The sequence below is a fragment of the Nelusetta ayraudi genome, unplaced genomic scaffold (genome assembly GCF_046127955.1).
Source record: "Nelusetta ayraudi isolate G7.1 ecotype Tasmania unplaced genomic scaffold, CSIRO-AGI_Nayr_v1 ptg000004l, whole genome shotgun sequence".
NCBI classification, from domain to species: domain Eukaryota; kingdom Metazoa; phylum Chordata; class Actinopteri; order Tetraodontiformes; family Monacanthidae; genus Nelusetta; species Nelusetta ayraudi.
The window spans coordinates 15,693,557-15,713,323 of NW_027466054.1; the positions used below are offsets into that span (position 1 = coordinate 15,693,557).

The 19,767-nt window shown below is 45.6% G+C and overlaps 2 protein-coding genes and 1 pseudogene across 3 annotated transcripts; all 3 read left to right on the forward strand.

The window, feature by feature from the left end:
- The first annotated feature begins 2,245 nt into the window (after nucleotides 1-2,245).
- LOC142896229 (prostaglandin E2 receptor EP1 subtype-like) lies at nucleotides 2,246-6,214 on the forward strand. Its single transcript, XM_076037778.1, has 3 exons — nucleotides 2,246-2,495; nucleotides 3,033-3,982; nucleotides 5,133-6,214. Exons 2-3 carry the CDS (start codon nucleotides 3,221-3,223, stop codon nucleotides 5,418-5,420), a joined length of 1,050 nt encoding a protein of 349 aa, XP_075893893.1. The 5' UTR covers nucleotides 2,246-2,495; nucleotides 3,033-3,220; the 3' UTR covers nucleotides 5,421-6,214.
- Nucleotides 6,215-7,297: 1,083 nt separating this feature from the next.
- On the forward strand, nucleotides 7,298-15,117 carry LOC142897959 (interleukin enhancer-binding factor 3-like; annotated as a pseudogene).
- Nucleotides 15,118-16,317: 1,200 nt separating this feature from the next.
- Nucleotides 16,318-19,392, forward strand: acp5a (acid phosphatase 5a, tartrate resistant). 2 transcript variants are annotated; one of them, XM_076037657.1, is made up of 6 exons: nucleotides 16,318-16,433; nucleotides 16,999-17,089; nucleotides 17,327-17,526; nucleotides 18,364-18,488; nucleotides 18,572-18,911; nucleotides 19,011-19,392. In XM_076037657.1, the coding sequence occupies exons 2-6, from the start codon at nucleotides 16,999-17,001 to the stop codon at nucleotides 19,245-19,247; spliced, it is 993 nt and encodes a 330-aa protein (XP_075893772.1). In that variant the 5' UTR covers nucleotides 16,318-16,433; the 3' UTR covers nucleotides 19,248-19,392. The 2 variants fall into 2 exon arrangements, with proteins under 2 accessions (XP_075893772.1, XP_075893761.1); XM_076037646.1 differs by lacking the exon at nucleotides 16,318-16,433 and adding an exon at nucleotides 16,733-16,881.
- Nucleotides 19,393-19,767: the final 375 nt, after the last annotated feature.

Consider the following 19,767-nt stretch of genomic DNA (forward strand, 5'->3'; position numbering starts at 1 on the left):
CTCCTAAATGATTCTCAGATATACAAAAAAAAAAAAAAAAAAAGCCTGTTGGATGTGAATCAGAGGACTTTCTTCCACTCTGCAGAAATATGGAGGGCTGCACAAGAAGCAATAAAGACCCAACAACCCCAGAATGTCAGCAGCCAAATGGCAAGATTTTTGGTGGCAGTAGATGAGGAAAATTGGGGCTGTTGCGTCTCCTCTCAGAGCTGGAAGAAAAACACACATGGCAGTCCAACATGTGTGTATTGCAGTGACAGGGAACCAGTCTGAACTTTGAAGTCTTGTTGAACCACCACAATGGACTTGAATGACGACAAACGACGAAGTGAGAATCAAGATCTTCAGGATTAAGTTCAGAGTTTTACCAAAATATTGTTTAATCAGCTCATTGTGATGCGTCGTGCTACAGATGCTACATGGCCTGTTCCAAAGCTGTTCACTTTATTAATGTTGTCTCAGAGGGATGTGATAGTAGGCCATCGGCGAAACACGACAAGTCCATCCTTAACTTCTCTGCCTGGTTCTGCTTTTCAGAAAATGTGCACTAAAGCACTTTGTGGGAACCTGCACTTTGCACTCTGCACTGTGACTTGTGATGTCACAAAGGGTTAAAACAGATGTCCCTCCTCACCTCCGTCCACTGAGAGTACCAGGGACTGCCTTATTTTTCTCCAAACTAATGAAAGCTCCAACAGAGCACCGATTTTAGCAGGAGGCAGTAATCATTGAGCTAAATATATTTCTCAGGAGACATGTCATTTATGGATAGTTAAAAGTACAATAGGATGGAAAAACAAAAATATTACAAAGCCAAAAAAACAAGACATTTAAAGTGAGACTAGCGTTCTTTCTGGAAAGTCTGGAAGCCAAGACAGGCTTTTCTCCCTCTTCGATGAGCCGCCAAAGCTTTTCCCACAGCTGCCTTCTCTTCATGCTTGTTTAAAGGTCTTCAGGTTGATCTTTGTTACTGGTGTTTGTCCTGAAGAGCAGAGGAATTTCCCATTTTTTCCCAGGAAAGAATTCTTCTAATTTGCATTCATGAGCTCACGTTTTTCATGCTGACTTTGATATGAATGTTTTATATTAAGGCATCAAACACAGATCTGAAATACCCTCTTTGCACTTTTGCGCTCCTCCACTCTCCCTCCCTCTGACCTCCTCAGACGGCGACGGGTTCGAACGCGTGTCCAGCTGGTCTGCAGTTTCCTGTAAAAATCAAAAATAAACATCTGTCTGCAGCGGAGCAGCCAGGGGATCGGCCCCAGGCGTTCAAGGCCCAACAGCGAGTCAGTCAAACTCGAAACACCATTTCTCAAAAGAAATGGTGTTTTTGTTTTTTCCCATCTTCACCATCATCACAGCAGAACTTTTCTACATGTTTTCATCCAAGTGTCATTAACATCAGTCTGTGTATCATCAGTATTTTTATTCTAAATGGATAAAACACTGTATCATTGATAAAGGACATTATAATTGATAAATTATTATTATTATTATTATTATTATTATTATTATTATTATTATTATTATTATTATTATTATCATTGATGTATTTATCATTAAAAAAAAAAAAGTCTGCATTTTGCTTTGGTTTGCCTTGTTTATTTTGAACATGTAGCTAAGAAACCGAAACAAAAAAGCGATTTGATTTCCACCTCCTTACTTTCCAGACAGTTCGCGCCTCGCAAGTGACTCTTGACTTTCTTCCAACTCCTTCAAACAGACGCTGCAGACTTGACCGTCGCATACGACCGGAACATCTTCGTCATCTTCTCACTAACACATTTTAAGGGCGCGCGTGCGAGGCACGCGGTGATTGAGACGGCTAACGTGCTTGTGCTCGCTGAGCTGTAACGTAAACACTCGGCGACATGCAGGACAAGTGTGCGCGGAGGAATGAGGCGTGAGCGAAGACGCCCACGCGTCCACGCACGGACAGCGAGAGTGAGAGTGAGAGTGAGTGAGAGAGAGAGAGAGAGAGAGAGAGAGAGAGAGTGAGAGTGAGTGAGTGAGTGGGAGAGAGAGAGAGAGTGAGAGTGAGTGAGAGAGAGAGAGAGAGTGAGAGTGAGTGAGTGAGTGGGAGAGAGAGAGAGAGAGAGAGAGAGAGAGGGAGTGAGTGGGAGAGAGAGAGGGAGGGAGAGAGAGAGTGAGAGTGAGTGAGTGAGTGGGAGAGAGAGAGGGAGGGAGAGAGAGAGAGAGAGTGAGAGCGAGAGAGAGAGAGAGAGGCGGAGACGCGCCTTAAAAGCTGCAAACCTGTAGCCGATGTTTCCACGGACAGAGTTGATGTCTGGAGGCAAAGGAGGCAGAGACGCGAACTGTCTCGCTGGGCTTTATGTGAAGAAGAAAAAGAAGGAGAAGGAGAAGAAGAGGGAATTACTGATTTTGGCCTTGGACGCTGTTGGAGTTTTAATCGAGTCCTGCTCGTGGAAACATCTGTTTTCTTGCTGCTTGTTCTCCAGCTGGACTGTGAAGAGCATCTCAACTATGCAGAGGTGAGTCCGTCCTTGGAATCTGACTCACGAACAACACAAAGTCTGTTGTACTTATTTTATAAGTCATTTTAGCTGATGCGTCATTTGGGAAATAGCTTTTTTTAAGTGCAGTGGTCAAAACTTTGCAATACCACTTTGGAAAATTTTTCTTTTTATTCCCAAAACTGTTGATAAGCCTTCTGAAAACGGTCCAGATGATTGGATGTAGGCTTGTTTTGGTGTGTTGCTGTGTGTTGCTGTGTGTTGCTGTGTGCGCTGCTCTTTCATCTGATCTCATTTGGCTTCTTGGCAAAAACGAACCTTGCCTTGTAGAAGAGCACAGCAGATCTTATGTTACTCACAGTTACTTTCCAAAATGTTTCCCCCTTCACTTAAAACTTCATCCTTGCACTTAAGAATATAAAAAAGATATTAATTTACTCGGTGTTGGAGAGTTAAAAATCTAGATCATCCATTTGAGCTCGTTTGTGCGCTTTTGTCAGTTTCTCTGCATGCAAACAATATTTCCTCACTATTTTCTCTCTATTTTCTCTCTAGTTTGCAAATGCAAAGGAAGTCCCACCCAGCAGTGGCTTCTTAGGCTGGATTTTCTCGAGCCCTTGTCCTCTCCCCTTGCAGTGCCTCCTCACCATGGACCCCTTGACCTTCAGGGTTGGCCGCTGTTTGAGTTGAGCCACGTCAGTTCTGCAGGGCGGCAGGAGAGCAGCGTGGACGCAGTGGAGGGGATGTCGGAGCCAGGGAACTCCAGCCTGGTGCAGCCCTCTGTCGTCGGCGCCATCGGGGTCAGTTTATCCATGACGCTGGGCATAATCTCCAACATCGTGGCCCTCTTCATCCTGGTCAGCACCTACTACCGGCAGCGGCGGCGCACTAAGGCCTCCTTCCTGTTGTTCGCCACCTCCCTGGTCTCCACCGACCTCCTGGGCCACGTCATTCTGGGCGCTCTGGTTCTCCGGCTCTACCTGTCTGACACGCAGCCTGACTTGAACTCCTCGGACGCGATGTGCCAGTTCCTGGGCGGCTGCATGGTGTTCTTCGGACTGTGCCCGCTCTTCCTGGGCTGCGCCATGGCGGCCGAGCGCTGCCTGGGCGTCACCAGGCCGCTGCTGCACGCGTGCCTGGTGACCAAGACCCGGACCAAGAGCTGCCTGTCGGCCGTCTGGCTGGCAGCGCTGAGCGTGGCCGTGCTGCCGTGCTTCCATGTGGGCTCCTACACGTACCAGCAGCCGGGGACGTGGTGTTTCATCAACGTGCTCAACGGCACCGACAAGAGGGACGTGGCGTTCGTGGCCGTGTTCTCCGGACTGGGCCTGGCTTCTCTGGCCGTGGCCCTGGTGTGCAACACCGTCAGCGGGCTGACGCTGGTGCTGGCTCGGCTCAGGAGGAAGCCCGGCTGCCACCGCTCGGCCAGGTCCCATGACATTGAGATGGTGGTGCAGCTGGTGGGCATCATGGTCACCTCGTGCATCTGCTGGAGCCCCCTGCTGGTGAGCGCCAGGGAGGGACTCGTGTCAGGTCAAATTCACAGCCTCAACAAAAGAGTAAAGAACATACTACACTATTGCCCGAGGTGGCAAAAGTATTCACATTCTTTAGTAAAAGTACTGATACAAAAACTCTGGTAAAAGTAAAGGTATTGATTCAACTCTTTTCTTACTTTTACTTGAGTAAAGTAAAAGTAAGAAACTACAGGTTCTGAAATAATTTTTTGCAATTAATGAAACAATACAATTTGTTGTTACATACATTTTTACACTTTTAGTAACGACAACCAATGTCTTTTTCTACATTTGTATCTTTCCCTGTATTGAAAATGTACTAAACAGTGAGCCCATAGCCGAGGTACTCTGAAATAATCCTCCTCTAAAATATGATCCACTTTAACATTTTACTCCACAACAGCATTGTTCAAATAACTCCACTTCAAGCCACAACTATGATAAACAATAAGTGAATTAGTTTCAACAGAATTTGTATTTTTAAACACTTTTAATGTGTACTTAAACAGTGCATGTAACTTAAATTTTAAAACTTTAAAAGTAAACTTTTTGAGTAACAGGAATGTTTTTCTCTATAGATCCGAAATAAGCAACATGACATTAACATCCGACATAACCAAAGGGCAGCAATATTAATGAAAACAAAAATCCAAGTTGAAATACCAAGCAATGCATCAAGGGGAAAGATCCACAGGGGATTTGTTAGCAAACATCGATTTCAGATTCTACTACAATCTCATTTGCATACAGTTGGGAAGATCAATACTCAGTGCCTCAAAAGTTCCTTTCTCCACTGTGGATGGAAACATCTCCAGTGATCACTTTGTTTTGGAAGACTGATTTTATATAATGATATGAAAAATCTCATGGATACCATGTTTCCAGTCTCCATTACAGTTCACAGTGACTCAGAACCTTTGTTTGCAGTACACTTAACCAGCATCAGTCCCTCTTGTTATGAATGCCACAGTGCCACTAATCACACTAAAACAACACCAGTGTGGCCACAAAACTGGGAAAACTAAAACAGAAGAACTAATCTATCTCACTCCAGTAGAAATGTTTCTTTAATGCCATTTTTAATTTCACATGCCAATGTGATTGGTGTTTCTCTAACGTTGCTGCTTTATCTACGCAGGTCTTTGGCTTGATGTCCGTGATCGCCTCCTTCCAGGGTTCCACAGGTGACGAGCTAACGGGCTACAAAACCCTGATGATTATGGGCGTGCGGCTGGCCACTTGGAACCAGATCCTGGACCCCTGGGTGTACATCCTGCTGCGGCGCGCCGTCCTTCGCAAGATCTGCCTCATCGCCAAGTGCCAGGCGGGCCTCGGGAGTAACGTGCTGAGCCGCTGGGAGCCGACGTCCTTCCACAGCTCGGAGAAACACAGAGTCAGCCTGACGTGTGCGGTCACAGGCCACTGAGTGGACATATGGCCCGGCACCATAACAGACAATGGGAGTGTGGGCCTCATAGCTTTCCATGGCCGCTGCGGCCTGTGAGAGGGTTTATCAAAGCAGTCTGAAATATTGCTCGGCTGGTCCGCTTACCAAATGTGTAGTATTTGATTCAGTCCAAAAAAAGTTGTATTTGACGTTTTGTAACTGACATATGCTCGCTAGTACTTTAAATTTGCACAAAATATCGACCGAAATACTCCGGTTTAGGGGAAGATTTCTCTTAAGAGACCTCACTCTTCATCCAGAAAAACTATGGTGTTTTTAAGACACTCAGATTTTTGTTGTATTTATTACTTGTATGAAACAGCTCCATTGGTCAAAATAGTATTCTTCACAGTATTTAAAAGGCGGCTAATAGAGAAATATATGTATTAAAACTGCAATACATGGATGAGTCATCAGTGAAATCAAAATTAGACAGGATGTATCTTCTGTAATGTTTTTTTCTCATGTTGTGTGATTAAGCTGAATGTACATTGAGAGAGTTTCTAGTAAGACACTTCTGAGTCTGTCAATCAGTCGGCTAAATGTGATTTTCTGTGTTTACTTGTTACTCTGTGAGAAATAATGTAACATTTTGTAAGTTAATATTGTGGATATGTAAAAAAAAAAAAAAAAAAAACAAATCAAAGAAAAAACAAATGGATGTAAATAAGCCAATGCAGTATTCTAGCATTTGCTTTTGAATAAAATGAAATGAATTGTACTTCTTGAAACACTGTTGCTACTAGTTGCTACATACATGCATGTTGTATGGTTTTGCCTTCTGGATCCAATTCTGATGGTTTTGACAGTAGACATAATTATACCCTAAACCAGGAGTCACCAACTGTTTTGGCACTGAGAGCTACTTCATGGGTCCTGAGTCATATGAAGGGCTACCAGTTTGCTACACTCTCCTGACATAACAAACTCTCTGGGTAATATATTATTATTAATGACACTCATCTATGTGAAAACCCATATCGAGTTAATGAGTTCTCAATAATTATCAGCAATAACTTAACAAGGTTGGTTAAAATTGAAGTTTAGACGCAGCTCAATGAGTTGTGAATTTTCAAACAGGCCTGCAGGCGACCCATGGGGTCCTTGGGGGCTACCTGGTGGACGCAGGCACCACGTTGGTGCCCCCTGCACTAAACAATTTGTACGATTTTATTGTATTGTACTGATTTCTGCGTGTCTTCACAAACCAGACCAATATCCTTGAACTTAATCTCCCAGAGAATATCTGTGTTTTTTTGTTGTTGTTTTTTTTTACAGCTTTTGAATGTAAAGATACTTATAGACTTATTATCACCATCATCAAAAGTTACCTCAAAAAAAGCCTACCACTGTAAACACATGTTTATAATATATAGCATTATACCCAAGGCCATGCAGTCAGATGGATGGATGGATGGATGGATGGGCGGATGGATAGTTAGTTACTTCAGCTGTGTTACCACCTTGATGGTGAGCCCAGTGTTTTGCGTTGCATTATATATCCTGCCTTTCTTATATCAGTTGTAAAGGTTAAACCACGAAACCCTAAGAATCTCTACGTTCTGAGCTGAAAGAAAGAAAGTATTTCAGTTGGGGCAAATTGTTTTTCTACTACTCTGTAACTAAACTCGTCCAACCCACGATGAGTCCTCGTCTGTACGTTACACTTCATACTCCAGAACAGTAGGTGGTGATGTTCCCAAAACAATTGGTATACAGCTTGCCACCGGACGCAAGAAGTCCAAGGATTTTTCGGCCTCAGTATAGGTTCCTGCGAAAGCTGTACACCTGCTTCTGCTCACGTTCTCACAGGTAAGCGGCAGCAGTGCAAAGAACAGCCTCACATTAAAGGAAACGGTAACGTTCCAGAATGAGCATTCTGATTAAGAATGAAAAGAGCTCTCTGACCAACGCTGGCTGGCTAACATTTAGAAGCTAAAATCCCAGCGGGACGGTCGTCGCTACAAACAGCCGCGGCAGCGTCACTGCAGAACTGTCCTGTTTTGCAAATTATCGTCAAGTGGAGGCAACGTATGGCGCAATGCTATCTAGGTGTCGCAGAGCTAACCGAGGAAGTAAAGTGAGTCCCGATGTTGCTCAGCAATCCCTATAATTCCATGTTGGCTAACTGCTAGCAGCGGAACACGCGAATGGACAACATGAATGAGAAAGAGTCACTCGTGGCTTCAGGCAGGTGTTCCCTGAGCGACAGGGCGCAATCACTGATGTCTGTTTTCTGACTAGGATTCAGGCATGTGGCGTAGAAATCGTGACGACATGGCTGCATTTGCGGGGTGGGATGAGCAGCAGGCGTACGAGGAGCTGAAGTACTGGGACAACCTGATACGGCAGGGCCACCGGCTCCTCCCGCACGACTTCGACAGGTGACACGCACCCACCGACCACCACAAACACACCGAGCACATCTTGTTTTGTTTTTCCACATTGAAATCTCTGTAATCTGGAAGCAGTCGTGCAATACGCCGACTAGGATCAGTATGCATCATCCCAGTCTAAAATACACAACAAGTTGTGAAGTTGTTGTAAATGACGTGACCTCCAGCTGACTGAGACTGATAAGAGTACGAGGATGGTTTTGCTTTACATGGCGAAAAGCCTTGTATGTACACCAACCAATATGTTGCTTTTAAATGCTCATTCTGTGATGCATCACTTTTGCAAATTCTCTCAACATGAAATCTTGACGAGACTTGTATGTCTGTCGCTGAAGGTATGAGGAACTGCGCTACTGGTACGACTGCGTGTGCTACGAAGAGCAGCTGAGAAATTACCACGACTACATCTCTGCTGTGGAAGAGATGGATTATCAGCGTCATCATGAGGTTGTTGTTCCACCATTTGTCTCTGAGTAACCGCGCTGCAATTGAACTTTAACCTTGATGTCATTCATGCTACTGTAAATATCTTTTAAACTTTTTTAAACTCTTTTGAGTCGTTCTTCAAAACACCTCAGACGCCGTTTGTTCCCATTTGCATGAATGCTCTTTTTTATCCGACATGTTTTGTTTCTTTTTTCTTGTGACCCCACCAGAACAAAGCCTCCCAGGCCCCCAGTGCAAACGTGCGGACGCAGTACGATCGCCTGGCGCTGTTCAAACACTCTGAGGTGTATCCCTCAGCGGAAGAGCTGGAGGAAGTGCAGACGGTCATCTCTCACGTGGAGTGCGCCCTCAAGTCCGTCTCTCTGCACATCTCCATTCCCCAAGATGCCGCCGTGGCAAAAGAGGACGCCGCTGCGACAGAAGACGTCATTGCAAAAGACGAAAATGTCCTCGCAGATGCTGCTACGAAGGGTGATGCCACTTCAGAAGACGATGCCGCTTCAGCAGATGATGCGCCTTCGAAGGATGACGCTGTCCCGACAGATGGCGAGGGTCCGAAAATGGGCGAGGAAAAGTCGGCGAAGGGGAGGTGAGCAACAGTAGAGCTGCTGCTGCTGCTGTTGTTGATGTCGTCGTTAAGAGTTAATCAGAGCTTTTAAAAATCTATGAACTCTTTGTCCTTTCATTGATTGAATTTTAACTTGTCTTTTTCTTTTCCCTCATCTCAGTATGAAGTCAAAAGATCGTCTGCTTCGCGGGGCCATGAGGGTGGGCTTGGTGGCCAAAGGCCTCATTCTGAAAGGAGACCAGCAGCTGGAGCTGGTGCTCCTCTGCGCCGCCAAGCCAACTGTCGCCATTCTCAAAGACGTGGCCGAGAAGTTATCGGCACAACTGGAGGTAGAACGAAGCGCTGACTGCTGGTCTTTTTTTCTCTTCCCTCCTCGGGCCGCCTCTCGAAAATGTTGCCTTCTCCTCCCAAAACAAAGGAGCGGCTGCCGGGCGCCTACACAGTGAGCCAGTGTCCAGGAGACGCAGCCGTCGCCGTGACGAGCACCAAGTCGATGCTGACGCTCACCGTCCACATGACGTCGCCCATCATGAGGACGGAGGAAGGAGGCGGCGCAGGTGTGTTCCGCGGCGTCGGAGGAGCGTCTGGTGTTTGTGTTTCTCAGCCTGCAGACGCTGTGCCGCTCCACTGACCTGTGCCAACTGCGGCGCTGTGCATCCCATCGTCATTCCAGCTCAGTGGAGCCGGCACAGTGAGCCGTGAGTGTTTGCGCTCCGAGGAGTCTTGATCGGCGTTTTGTGACGGACGGACGCTCTTGTCTATTCATGTTTTGAAATTTAGCCCGATTTTCAAAAGCGCGCATTTGCATGTACCTGATGCTGAACAATGTACATTGGGTACCGGCTGCAGCAAAACTGACCATAAAAAAAAACATTTTTGGGGCATAAGGGTTTCTCTAAGGGGAATTAAATGGTCAAGAAACTCCAAAAATAATAGAAATCCCTGTCAACAGACGGCTCTTGGTTTAGGGTGGAGTCTCCAGCTTCAGTAGGTGTTGGAGTAGCTTCAAGCGCTGATTTAGTTTATTTAAAAACTTCCTCAATCTGCGCCATAAAGAGGATTCCTTTAAATGAGCATATTTTTTTTTGATAGTACCTTTGACTTATTACTGGTTAAGAGAAAAAGGACATGTTAAAGTATTAGTACTACTAGTCTTATACTGGGCTGAATAGCTGGCAGCATGTCTCTGCTGCTTTGAATTGATCAGTTTTTTCTCTTGTTGGGTCAAACTTGTTAACAGTGAAGATAAAATGGGAGGTTAAATGGGCGACCAGCGTTGGATAAGTGGCAGCATGTCTTTGCCGTTAGCATCAGGGGTTTCCATGCAACTCATTGGCTTCCCTCTGACCCCGTCCTCTACATCCAGTTCTCTTGCTATTTGCATTATGTAGAAAAGCATCTCTTCTCTTAAACAGATAGCTGCAGTGCTACAGCTACATTATATTATTATTGTCAGCGTTGCTGTTTTCAGGAATGATAGTCAGAACTGATGCAAGTATATCAGTCTTTTAGCTTTCTGTGGTGTTCAGGGGACAGACAATCCTAGTTGGAAATTCCAATATGTTCAGTGGTTCTAGTTGAGAGTCAAAATATCCCTCGACCCAGTATGTGACCTCGTTGAAAACCAGGGACTCCCCATCAGTTTTGCTGCAGCGCGGCGCAAACGTGAAGATTCTCTCCATGCTTGTGATTCACAATTGATCTCCTTTCAGTCTGCTAAGTTTTTTAGGAACGCTGGACCTTTGACCAACTGGACACACTGTCTCAGGAGGTGCGGGAGAGCTGCACACCTGAACTACGCCGGAGCTGAGGGAACGGGTCGCGCACCGTGGCATACAGGGTTGTCTCTATTTGGCAGTCGTCCACATTGACAAATTCTAGACTAAAGTAGAACTAGACTAAACTGAGACAAACATTTGGACTCGAAGGTGCCCGAGACTCCAGTTCCCTGCTCCTGCTGGTTCTCAGTGTGGCTCTTTCTCCCTGAGCTGCAAGACAGAGCCAACCCCCTTGGTCAAACTGTACCTTTTCTTCTTACCCACCTCGACAATAGAAACACAAACGGTCAGCGATCCGCCGGACGTTCTGGACAGGCAGAAATGCCTTTCTGCCTTGGCGTCTCTCCGCCATGCCAAGTGGTTCCAGGTTTGCAATCACGTCCTTATTTTTTTTCCGTTGCTACTTTCCATGTTTGTAACGTACTTTGAATGTTCCTTTACATCTTTCTCCATTCAGGGGCAGTGACACTTAAAAAAAAAATGCTCCCACTTCTTGTCGATAAAGTGATAAAGAAAAAGTGACGGAAGGGCAAAACAACACGACTCAGAGACGAGCGCATTTTTTTGAATTATTATGATCTCTGATGTGCATTTAGTTTGGCGACATTGTTTTCAAGACTCATTGCTTTGTTCTGGGGTTTGTTGGGGCAGATCAGGGATGGCCCCGCCCATTCTGACTGAACTCCTCCTCTCTCTCTCCAGGCCAAAGTCAACATGTTGAACTCTGCCGTCATCGTCATCCGGATCCTGAGGGACCTGTGCAACCGTGTTCCCACCTGGACGCCGCTCACCGGATGGGTGAGGCCGCCGCCTGTGTTTATCCACCACGCTGTTGTTGCTAATGTGCTAAATCACACACTCACCTGGCGTACTCATCCGTCCACTGGCAGCTTCTTGAGCTATTGGTGGAAAAGGTCATCAGCACGCATGAGAGGCAGATGGGACCAGGCGAGTCTCTGCGCAGGGTTTTCGAGTGCGTCGCTACTGGGATTCTCTTATCAGGTGAACCAAAGAGTGAACTTTTGCATAATGTGGATTCTAATCCAGCAACAATAACATCTTTACTAAGTGGAATTCTTCTTCTGTTTTTTTTGTCTATAGACGGGCCTGGTTTTAAAGATCCATGTGAGAAGGAAGACGTCGATGCCCTCTCGGTTCTCACTCTGCAGCAGCGTGAAGACATCACACAGAGTGCCCAGGCATGTCGAGGCTCCTCATATATTCAATCCCGTCCAGAAATCAGCCTCGCAATTAACAACTCGCTCTTGCGTCGTCCCCAGATTGCCTTGAGGTTGTGTGCGTTCGGTCAGATGTACAAGGTTCTGGGCATGGACCTCAGACCCGGAAGATTTAGGAAGCCGGAAATAGCCGAGAGCCAAGATGATGCTGGTAAAGTACTTTCTGTGGGGTCAAAATCACTTTTTTGGCAGGGGGGGGGGGGGCGGGGTCAAAGGATTTGTTTTTCATTCATGTCATTTGTTTAGCTCAAGCAGCGTCTGCAGCTCAGATCAGCCTGAAGAGATCTTACACCGAGGTGGACACAGAGAAGAAGGAGCTTCAGCTCAACAGCAAAGCGAGGAAGTATCTGAGGTTCCAGCGGCACTTGGAGAAGAAATGTTAGTAATCTTTAGCCTTCAACAGCAAACACCGTCTGCTGGTTTTTGGGGATGAAATGCTGAAATTACTTTTGTTAGTTTTCAGTCCAGAAGAATTTTTCTTTTTCATCACTGGTTCTCCATCTTTGTAGTCGCTGATGATTTCAACATGAATGCTGTGATGCGTCTGAACCAGTACCGACCCGGTTTGGAATTCCGGCTCATAACTCAGACGGGTCCAGTGCACGAGCCAGTCTTCACAATGGCCGTGGAGCTCCTGGGAAAGACCTACGAGGCCTCGGGACCCTCCAAGAAAGTGGCCAAGCTGAACGTTGCCACCAAGGCAAGACGGAGACGCTACGCAATGAGATGTCTAAACTTTGCACCAACTGGCAGGTGGTTGTAATGCGTATGCTGTCTGTTTATTCACAGGTCCTCCAGGATCTGGGTCTTCCTACTGGGGCGGAGCCCAAACCACCTTCCAGCATTAAACCTGAGGATGAGCCTGTCAAAAGTGCCCCCACAACCTCTGCGACATCAGAAGATGTAGGTCTCACTTTGTTCCTGTCGTGATGACGCAAATGCACAAGTCTCATTCAGTTACTCAGAAGATAAGATTCAGAATGTGTCAAAACTGGGACTAGTTAGCTGTATTTTGTCCACAGGAGCAGAGCAGTCAGGGTCCTATCCTGACAAAAAACGGCAAGAACCCTGTGATGGAACTAAACGAGAAGCGGCGCAGCTTGAAATACGAGCTGTCAGCAGAGACCGGCGGCTCCCATGAGAAGTGCTTCGTCATGGAGGTGGGCGACTCGCGTTAACTTGTTCATTGTCGTTCAAGGTTCATTGAGTTTTTGGGCAGGTAAGAAAAAAAAATAACCACTGTTCCACTGCGTCTTAGGTGGAAGTCGACGGGCAGAAGTTCAAAGGGAGGGGTTCCAACAAGAAGGAAGCCAAGGCTTACGCTGCCCTGGCAGCCCTGGAGAAGCTGTTTCCCTATGATAAGCAGAAGGCGGCCAACCCCGACCGGAACATCGTCAAGAAGAAGAACTCCTACACCGACATGGTAATTCATCTGCTTGATCGGTCAGGTCGGAGGACCCGATGTGTCTCAAACACAAGATTTCAAGATTTTTAATTTTTCACGTAACATTACATTGCACTGAATAGTTGGCGTGGCAGAACATGACGTGATTGTGCTAACAAGGAATAACAAAAGTGTAAAATAAATATAAAATACAAAGTTAAAAAGATTAGAAAAAGTTGCAAGTACATATAAGGATGTTTAAAGTGTTATGGAATACTTTATAATATAAGATAATTAGTTGCAAACAATGAAATGCAAAATATGACTCTATACCATGATAATAATATCAACAGTAATGGAATCTGCCCTCTCAAATATGACGCAACCACCTCCAAATTGTGACTGGTGAAGAATAATGAGCTTCAGTGTAAGGCCCGTGCTGTACAATTCATGCACACTTCCATCAGAACTCGGGCACCTGCCTTAAAGCAGCAGCTTTTTCCTACTTTCTTTCCTTTTCTAACACAAGAAATGTCCTGTTTCCTGTTAATCAGCACATCCCAGGGTTCGGCACCATCCGCGGTATCCCCTCAGACTGCGGCCGGGGGTGGGGCTACCCTAGAGGTCGAGGCAGGGGCCGTGGCAAAATGCCACCACAGGGGCCCAACTACAACCAGAGTATGAACATTTGTTGGTGTTTCTTTAATGTCTCTTTACATCTTTAACACTCATCTGTTTTAAGGGATGGATAGATAGATAGATAGATAAGTACTTAATTTATCCTGAGGGAAGTTCAGTTTCCCAGTCTTCAGTCAGTCATCAGCAGTCAGTTCATAAAAAGTGTGTAGACAGTAAAAGAATAATTAAAATAAAAGAAAAAAGTAAAAGAATAATTAAGATAAAGATTTGAGGTAAAAAAAAAAAAAAAAAAGTGACAATAGCCGGTGGTACTGATGTTTTTAAAAGTGAATGGCAAGATGTAAAGTGCATAATGTGCTTACATGTGTTGATAAATTTGATGAAAATATTTATTTTCATTGTGTTTTTTCAGCCAACTACAGCTACGAGGGCAGCGATGGAAGTGGCTATCGTAAGTTGACACGGCGAGCAGAGTGAATTGAGGTTGTTTTTTCTAGCACTTTGTGGTAATAGATGTTCTTTCTTTTTCTTTTTTCTCAATTGCCTCATAGATAATCTGTACGGTAATAACTCGGCCGGCCCTGCAGCCAATGCCGCGGACCCCTCCGGATCGGACAACGCCGGCTACAACACGTTCTACCCGGACAACAGCAGCGTCTCCTCCGCTCCCGCTCACACTCACACTCACACTCCGGGCACCAACGACGGCGCCGCAAACAACGCCGGCAACTACAAGGCGATGCCTCCCCCCGCCGACAAGGAGAGCCCCTACAGCTACGGCTACGGAGAGGAGAAGAAAAAGATCCTGACCCAGAGCGAAGGTCAGGGAGATAACTACTCAATGTACAGCACCGCCTACCCCAGTTCAGTCACCGGTGGCCAGGGTTACAATAATTACGGTAAGTAATGATGTGAAATGTTTCTTTGGGATGAAAAGGAAGCAAAAAAAAAAAAAAAAAAGTTGGTAACCTTTGCTGGTGCTCACTTCACAGGCTGGGGCAACCAGGGAGGAAACCAGGGCTCCTGGGGCAATCAGCAGAACTACGGCTCCTACCACGGCTTCGGGTCACAGTCGCAGGGTTCATATTCGGGTTAAAGTAACACAAACTGTCCGTAGTTGCATTCTGTGTAGCCCTCACTCCTCACTTGACTCCTTTCTGACTCCAGAACTTCTTTCATCCTGGGAACTAGGATCCAGATATCCAGCCACCTGCCCTTTGAACTGAATGCTCTCGTTTCTTTTCCGCAGACGTTGACAATAATGGTTTTGTGGGAGACGCTGGCTATTTTTTTTTTTGTTTGTTTGTCTGTTGCATTAAAATGTGACTGCTGTCCAAGCAGCACTTTTGACTGTTTGGTTGCATCTTCACTGTTTTTTGTCCCGTTTGTCCCAAAGTCGAGTTGACTCTTTCTGTATCAGTTTTATTTGCTTTGTTTTTAACGCAGCTCAGCGTTTTAACATGACATGGTTTATCAATTGATGTCGCCTAAGAAGTTTGAATCTTGTATATTGAACAAGTTTTTATTTTGGATTAAAGTCTCTGTTCAGTATTTTTTGCAGTCCTTCATAGTTTACATTGCCAAACATATTCCTCTTGTCCGTCTTGCAAAGGAACCAATGCGACGCAATACAGTTGCACTAGGACAAGTTAGAGAGCTCAAACACAACCGGGTTTAAAACGGCCCGAGCTTTGCGGTTGGACGAGTTGAGCATGTCGGTCGTGAAAGAGGACATGTATGATTGCCACCTTCGAAAAGCTGGTGTGACATCACCGGGACTGCTTTTGCAAAGAGGAAAACCCTCCCCACATCCACAGAGGACACTGAGCGGGAACTTTTCAACAAACTTTGTTGGCTTGCACATTTTTCCTAAGATTGGGTATCCTTAAAGCAGGCATGGCTGCAGGAACCAGATGTTACAGTGTGTAGTATATTTTAAGTGAGATGTCAAAACTGAAATAATATTTAATACGTGTAATGTATTAAAATCGATGACGAAGAAAAGGACTGGCGATGCTCATGGCTTATTATTGCCGAACCCACACTGGACATGAAATGGCCTATAAAGTCATGGTGAAAGAAAAATAATAAATGATTTGAAATTCTCTATATATACCGACCAAGTGCTACACAGTCTACACAGTAAATAGCATGCACACAAGGTAAACAAAAAATATATTTTTACTTCATGCAACTGCTGTAAAAGTAGCCCTTTGTGCATCTCCTTCCTGCATCATCCCAAATAAAACAGTTAAGAGGAATCAAAATGAAGAAGGGAAACGGTGAATAATGCCACAGTAGGGAAAAACAGACTCTGAACACCAGCTGTAACAACCGCAGCAGGTCACATGAGAGCACAGAACCAGGGCTTAGTCAGGGTGTGAGCCATGATCATGCTCCCGTGGCGCGTCCGCGGGACTGACTACCTCCTGGGACGGAGGCAGGGCCGCATATATAAGGTGAGAACGAGGGAAGAAGCTCCTGCAATGACCCAGAGTGTCCTGCCGGGCCGTCCTGAACTCTGCTCCGCCGCTCAGCAGCTGTGAGTTGGTTTGTTTGTTATCTCCCGGCTCTGAACTTTGCTATCTCTGCATGCAGACGGCAATTCCTGACACGCTGGCCCGCCTTGTCGTTATAAGGCTTTGAGTCATGAGATGCCTCTGTCCTACTTCTGTGATGTGTCTGCTGGGTTTTTTTTCCCCCTTCTAAGTCGGTCGTGTGAAAGAAGAAGACGCAAACAGATATGAAACTCAGCTTATGATTGCAGATGTGGAAATGTGACCTCCTGACCCTCCCCCACCCCAACCTCCTCAAAACCTCTCCGCTTCATCAGCACAGCTGCTGTCATTAGTTTCTGTTGGCTCCACCTGGGGCGTGTAAGCTTTGGCCTGCAGCCAATCACACGTCGGCTGCTAGGACATAAAGGTAGCAGAGATTGTGCGAAAAATGCAGTAAGGCAGGAAGCAGAAGGGGGAGCGTAGACTGTCGTGGTGAGAGACTGAGCTGCGGTTCGCCTCGTGTTCCGTTTTCTGTTTTCCACCTGAGTATGTGCGATTGTTTCACTTTTAATACAACCGTTCTCATTGTTTGTGCTCTTGTCCTCTCAGATGGCACTCATCCTGGTGTCTGTTTTGATCAGTGCCGTCCCCGTCGCCTACTGCTTTCCTACGGCCTTCCAGGACCTCGGGGGACTCAGCAGTGAGTATCAGCTGCTTTTTTGCACCCCTCAACTCCCTCCCTGCCGCATGAGTTCCTGTCACCGGCCATTGCCTGCTCTTTGACAGAAAACGGGACTTAAAAGTGAAAACCAATCCGCAACACTTGGGTCGCGCTGGCCAGTTTTTCCACTTTGTTCTGTTGTCCCCAGTCCGCACCACTTTATTCTTGTGAAGTTTCAGAGTGCTTGTTTTTTTTTTTTCCTTTTCTACTTACCAGAAAACAGGACTTCCCTCAAGTTCCTGGCCATAGGGGACTGGGGAGGCTTGCCCTACCCACCCTACGTGACAGCCGTGCAGGAGGCCACAGCACGGGAGATGGGTAAAGTAGCGGAGCAGATGGGAGCTGACTTTGTTCTGGCCCTTGGCGACAACTTCTACTACACGGGCGTGGAGAGCGTGGATTCTCCCCGCTTCAAGGTCGGGCGAGTTGAAGTTTGCCGTAACCTCAAAAAGGGTAGTGAGACGTTCTGTTAATGCCAGAGGTGTCAAAAGTATTCACATTCTGTTCTTAAGTAAAAGTACACATACGATAGAAATGTAAAATACTGAATATAAAAACGCAAACTAGTAAAATAAGTATTTCTTAATATGTTTTGTATACGTAAATAAAAAATACTCTGGTAAAAGTACTGATTCCACTCCTTTACAAAAGTAGATGTGAGAAAGTACAGGTTCTGAAATGTACTTGAGTAAAAAGTTATTTTTTGCCATAAATGAAACAATACATACATTGATAATTTTGCAAACATGAAAAAGTTATGACAGAATATTCTGGACTGAACTGACCAGAGATCTTTCAAGAGCACCTTGATCATTTTTTGTTGCACTAAGCCCCCCCATTCCCCCCTTTTTACATTTGCAGCACAACAAAACTGTAACCACTAACAGTTATGGCAAGGAGAGAAAGTTTTGGATGTTTACACTTTCTATAACAATAACCATGTTGATTTTTTTCTCTGCACTGAAAACGTACTGAGCAGTGACCCTAAAACCGAGGTACTCTAAAATATGATCCAGCTTTATATTTAACTACACAACAGCACAGTTCAAATAGCTCCACTTCAAGCAACAACAGCTGTAATACAATAAGTTAATTACTTTTAATAGAATTTGTATCTTGTAAACACAAAGGAAACAAGCATGTTTTTCAAATGTGGGAAGTAGAAAGTACAAATATTTGTGTACAAAAGTTGTCAGAAAAAGTAGAAGAGATACCCAAAAAATCTACAGTACAGTTTTTTCTTCTTCTGCCAGTACACCTTTGAGAGTGTGTACACTCAGCCATCTCTCCAAGTGCCTTGGTACATCCTGGCTGGCAACCACGACCACAAAGGGAGCGTCAGTGCCCAAATTGAGTACAGTAAAAACTCACCAAGATGGTAATGAGCTCAAAAAAGCCTCTCTTGAATTCTATATCTCTTGGTCCAAAATAAACATTTAAAAAAATGCCCTTTTCCCCCAGGAAATTTCCAGATTATTATTACGAGCTGAATTTCCGCATCTCAAACATGACGCTGACGATCATCATGCTGGACACCGTCAAACTGTGCGGCAGGTGCGACGACTTCCTGGGCGAGATGCCCAGCGGCCCACTTAACCCGTTGGAGGCCAACCGTCAGCTGACCTGGCTGAGGGAGAGGCTGGCTCGCTCCAGGGCCGACTTCCTGCTGGTGGCCGGCCACTACCCTGTGTGGTCCGTGTCAGAACACGGGCCCACGCGGTGCCTTCTGCGTGATCTGCTCCCCCTGCTCAAGAAGTACAAGGCCACTGCTTACTTCTGCGGCCACGACCACAATCTGCAGGTGGGTTGTATTTTTTTTTTTGCTTGTTTGTTTTTTTTGGCCCTGTGTGAGGCAAAATGTTGTGATAAGTTGCTTCAATCCCGCTTCTGCTCGGCACAGTACATCGAAGAGTCCAATGTGGGTTATGTGGTGAGCGGTGCTGGAAACTTCATAGACCCCGACACCAGCCACTGGGACCACGTGCCCAAAGGCGCGGTGAAGTTCTTCACCGGCAAGGCGTCGACTCTGGGGGGCTTCGTCCACGTGGAGGTGACCAAGGACAAGATGGTTGTGAAGTTCCTCCAGGCGAAAGGCACCTCGCTCTACCGCACCGTCCTCTCAAGAAGGAACTTCTGAGGGTCAATGGTTTGTGGCTGTTTGGAAAAAAATCAAACGAATCCTATTTCATCAGTGTTTTGATTATTTATCTTTATCTCAAAAGGGAATCTGCTGCCTTTACATGTAATGTGTAAATGAAAGAATAAATGTGGTTTGTAGAGAACGCGTCTGTTGTCAGCTGACTTGGTCTTGTGACTGTTTTTTTTTTTTAACCGTCCTTGTAAAATTGATTTGTCCGAGTTCTCGGATGGGAGAAACGGTTCATGACAAGAATGAGACATGTCTGAATTTTAGCAGCTCTACAATGTCACCAGCAATGACAAATTGAACATATCAAAGGAAGTGCACCGAAGCAAAAACCCAACGATTGGAATACAAGAGGCTTACTATTTTCCCTCCCAAAGCTTGTGTAAGTCTAATCCACCTTGTATAAATGTGCATCAAATAACATATGTCCACTCGTATAATGCAATCACCCCACTAAATGTAAATGTACGCTGAGTATTAACAAAGATCCAGATGTTTGGCTGCATTTGAC

What these genes read in the sequence shown, in the direction of transcription:
- LOC142896229 (XM_076037778.1), top strand. Translation starts at nt 3,221, where the DNA reads ATGTCGGAGCCAGGGAACTCCAGCCTGGTGCAGCCCTCTGTCGTCGGC. An exon ending in TCTGCTGGAGCCCCCTGCTG is followed by an intron (nt 3,983 to 5,132) that starts GTGAGCGCCAGG and finishes TTATCTACGCAG; the next exon opens with GTCTTTGGCTTGATGTCCGT.
- acp5a (XM_076037657.1), top strand. Translation starts at nt 16,999, where the DNA reads ATGGCACTCATCCTGGTGTCTGTTTTGATCAGTGCCGTCCCCGTCGCC. An exon ending in AGTAAAAACTCACCAAGATG is followed by an intron (nt 18,489 to 18,571) that starts GTAATGAGCTCA and finishes CTTTTCCCCCAG; the next exon opens with GAAATTTCCAGATTATTATT. An exon ending in GCCACGACCACAATCTGCAG is followed by an intron (nt 18,912 to 19,010) that starts GTGGGTTGTATT and finishes TGCTCGGCACAG; the next exon opens with TACATCGAAGAGTCCAATGT.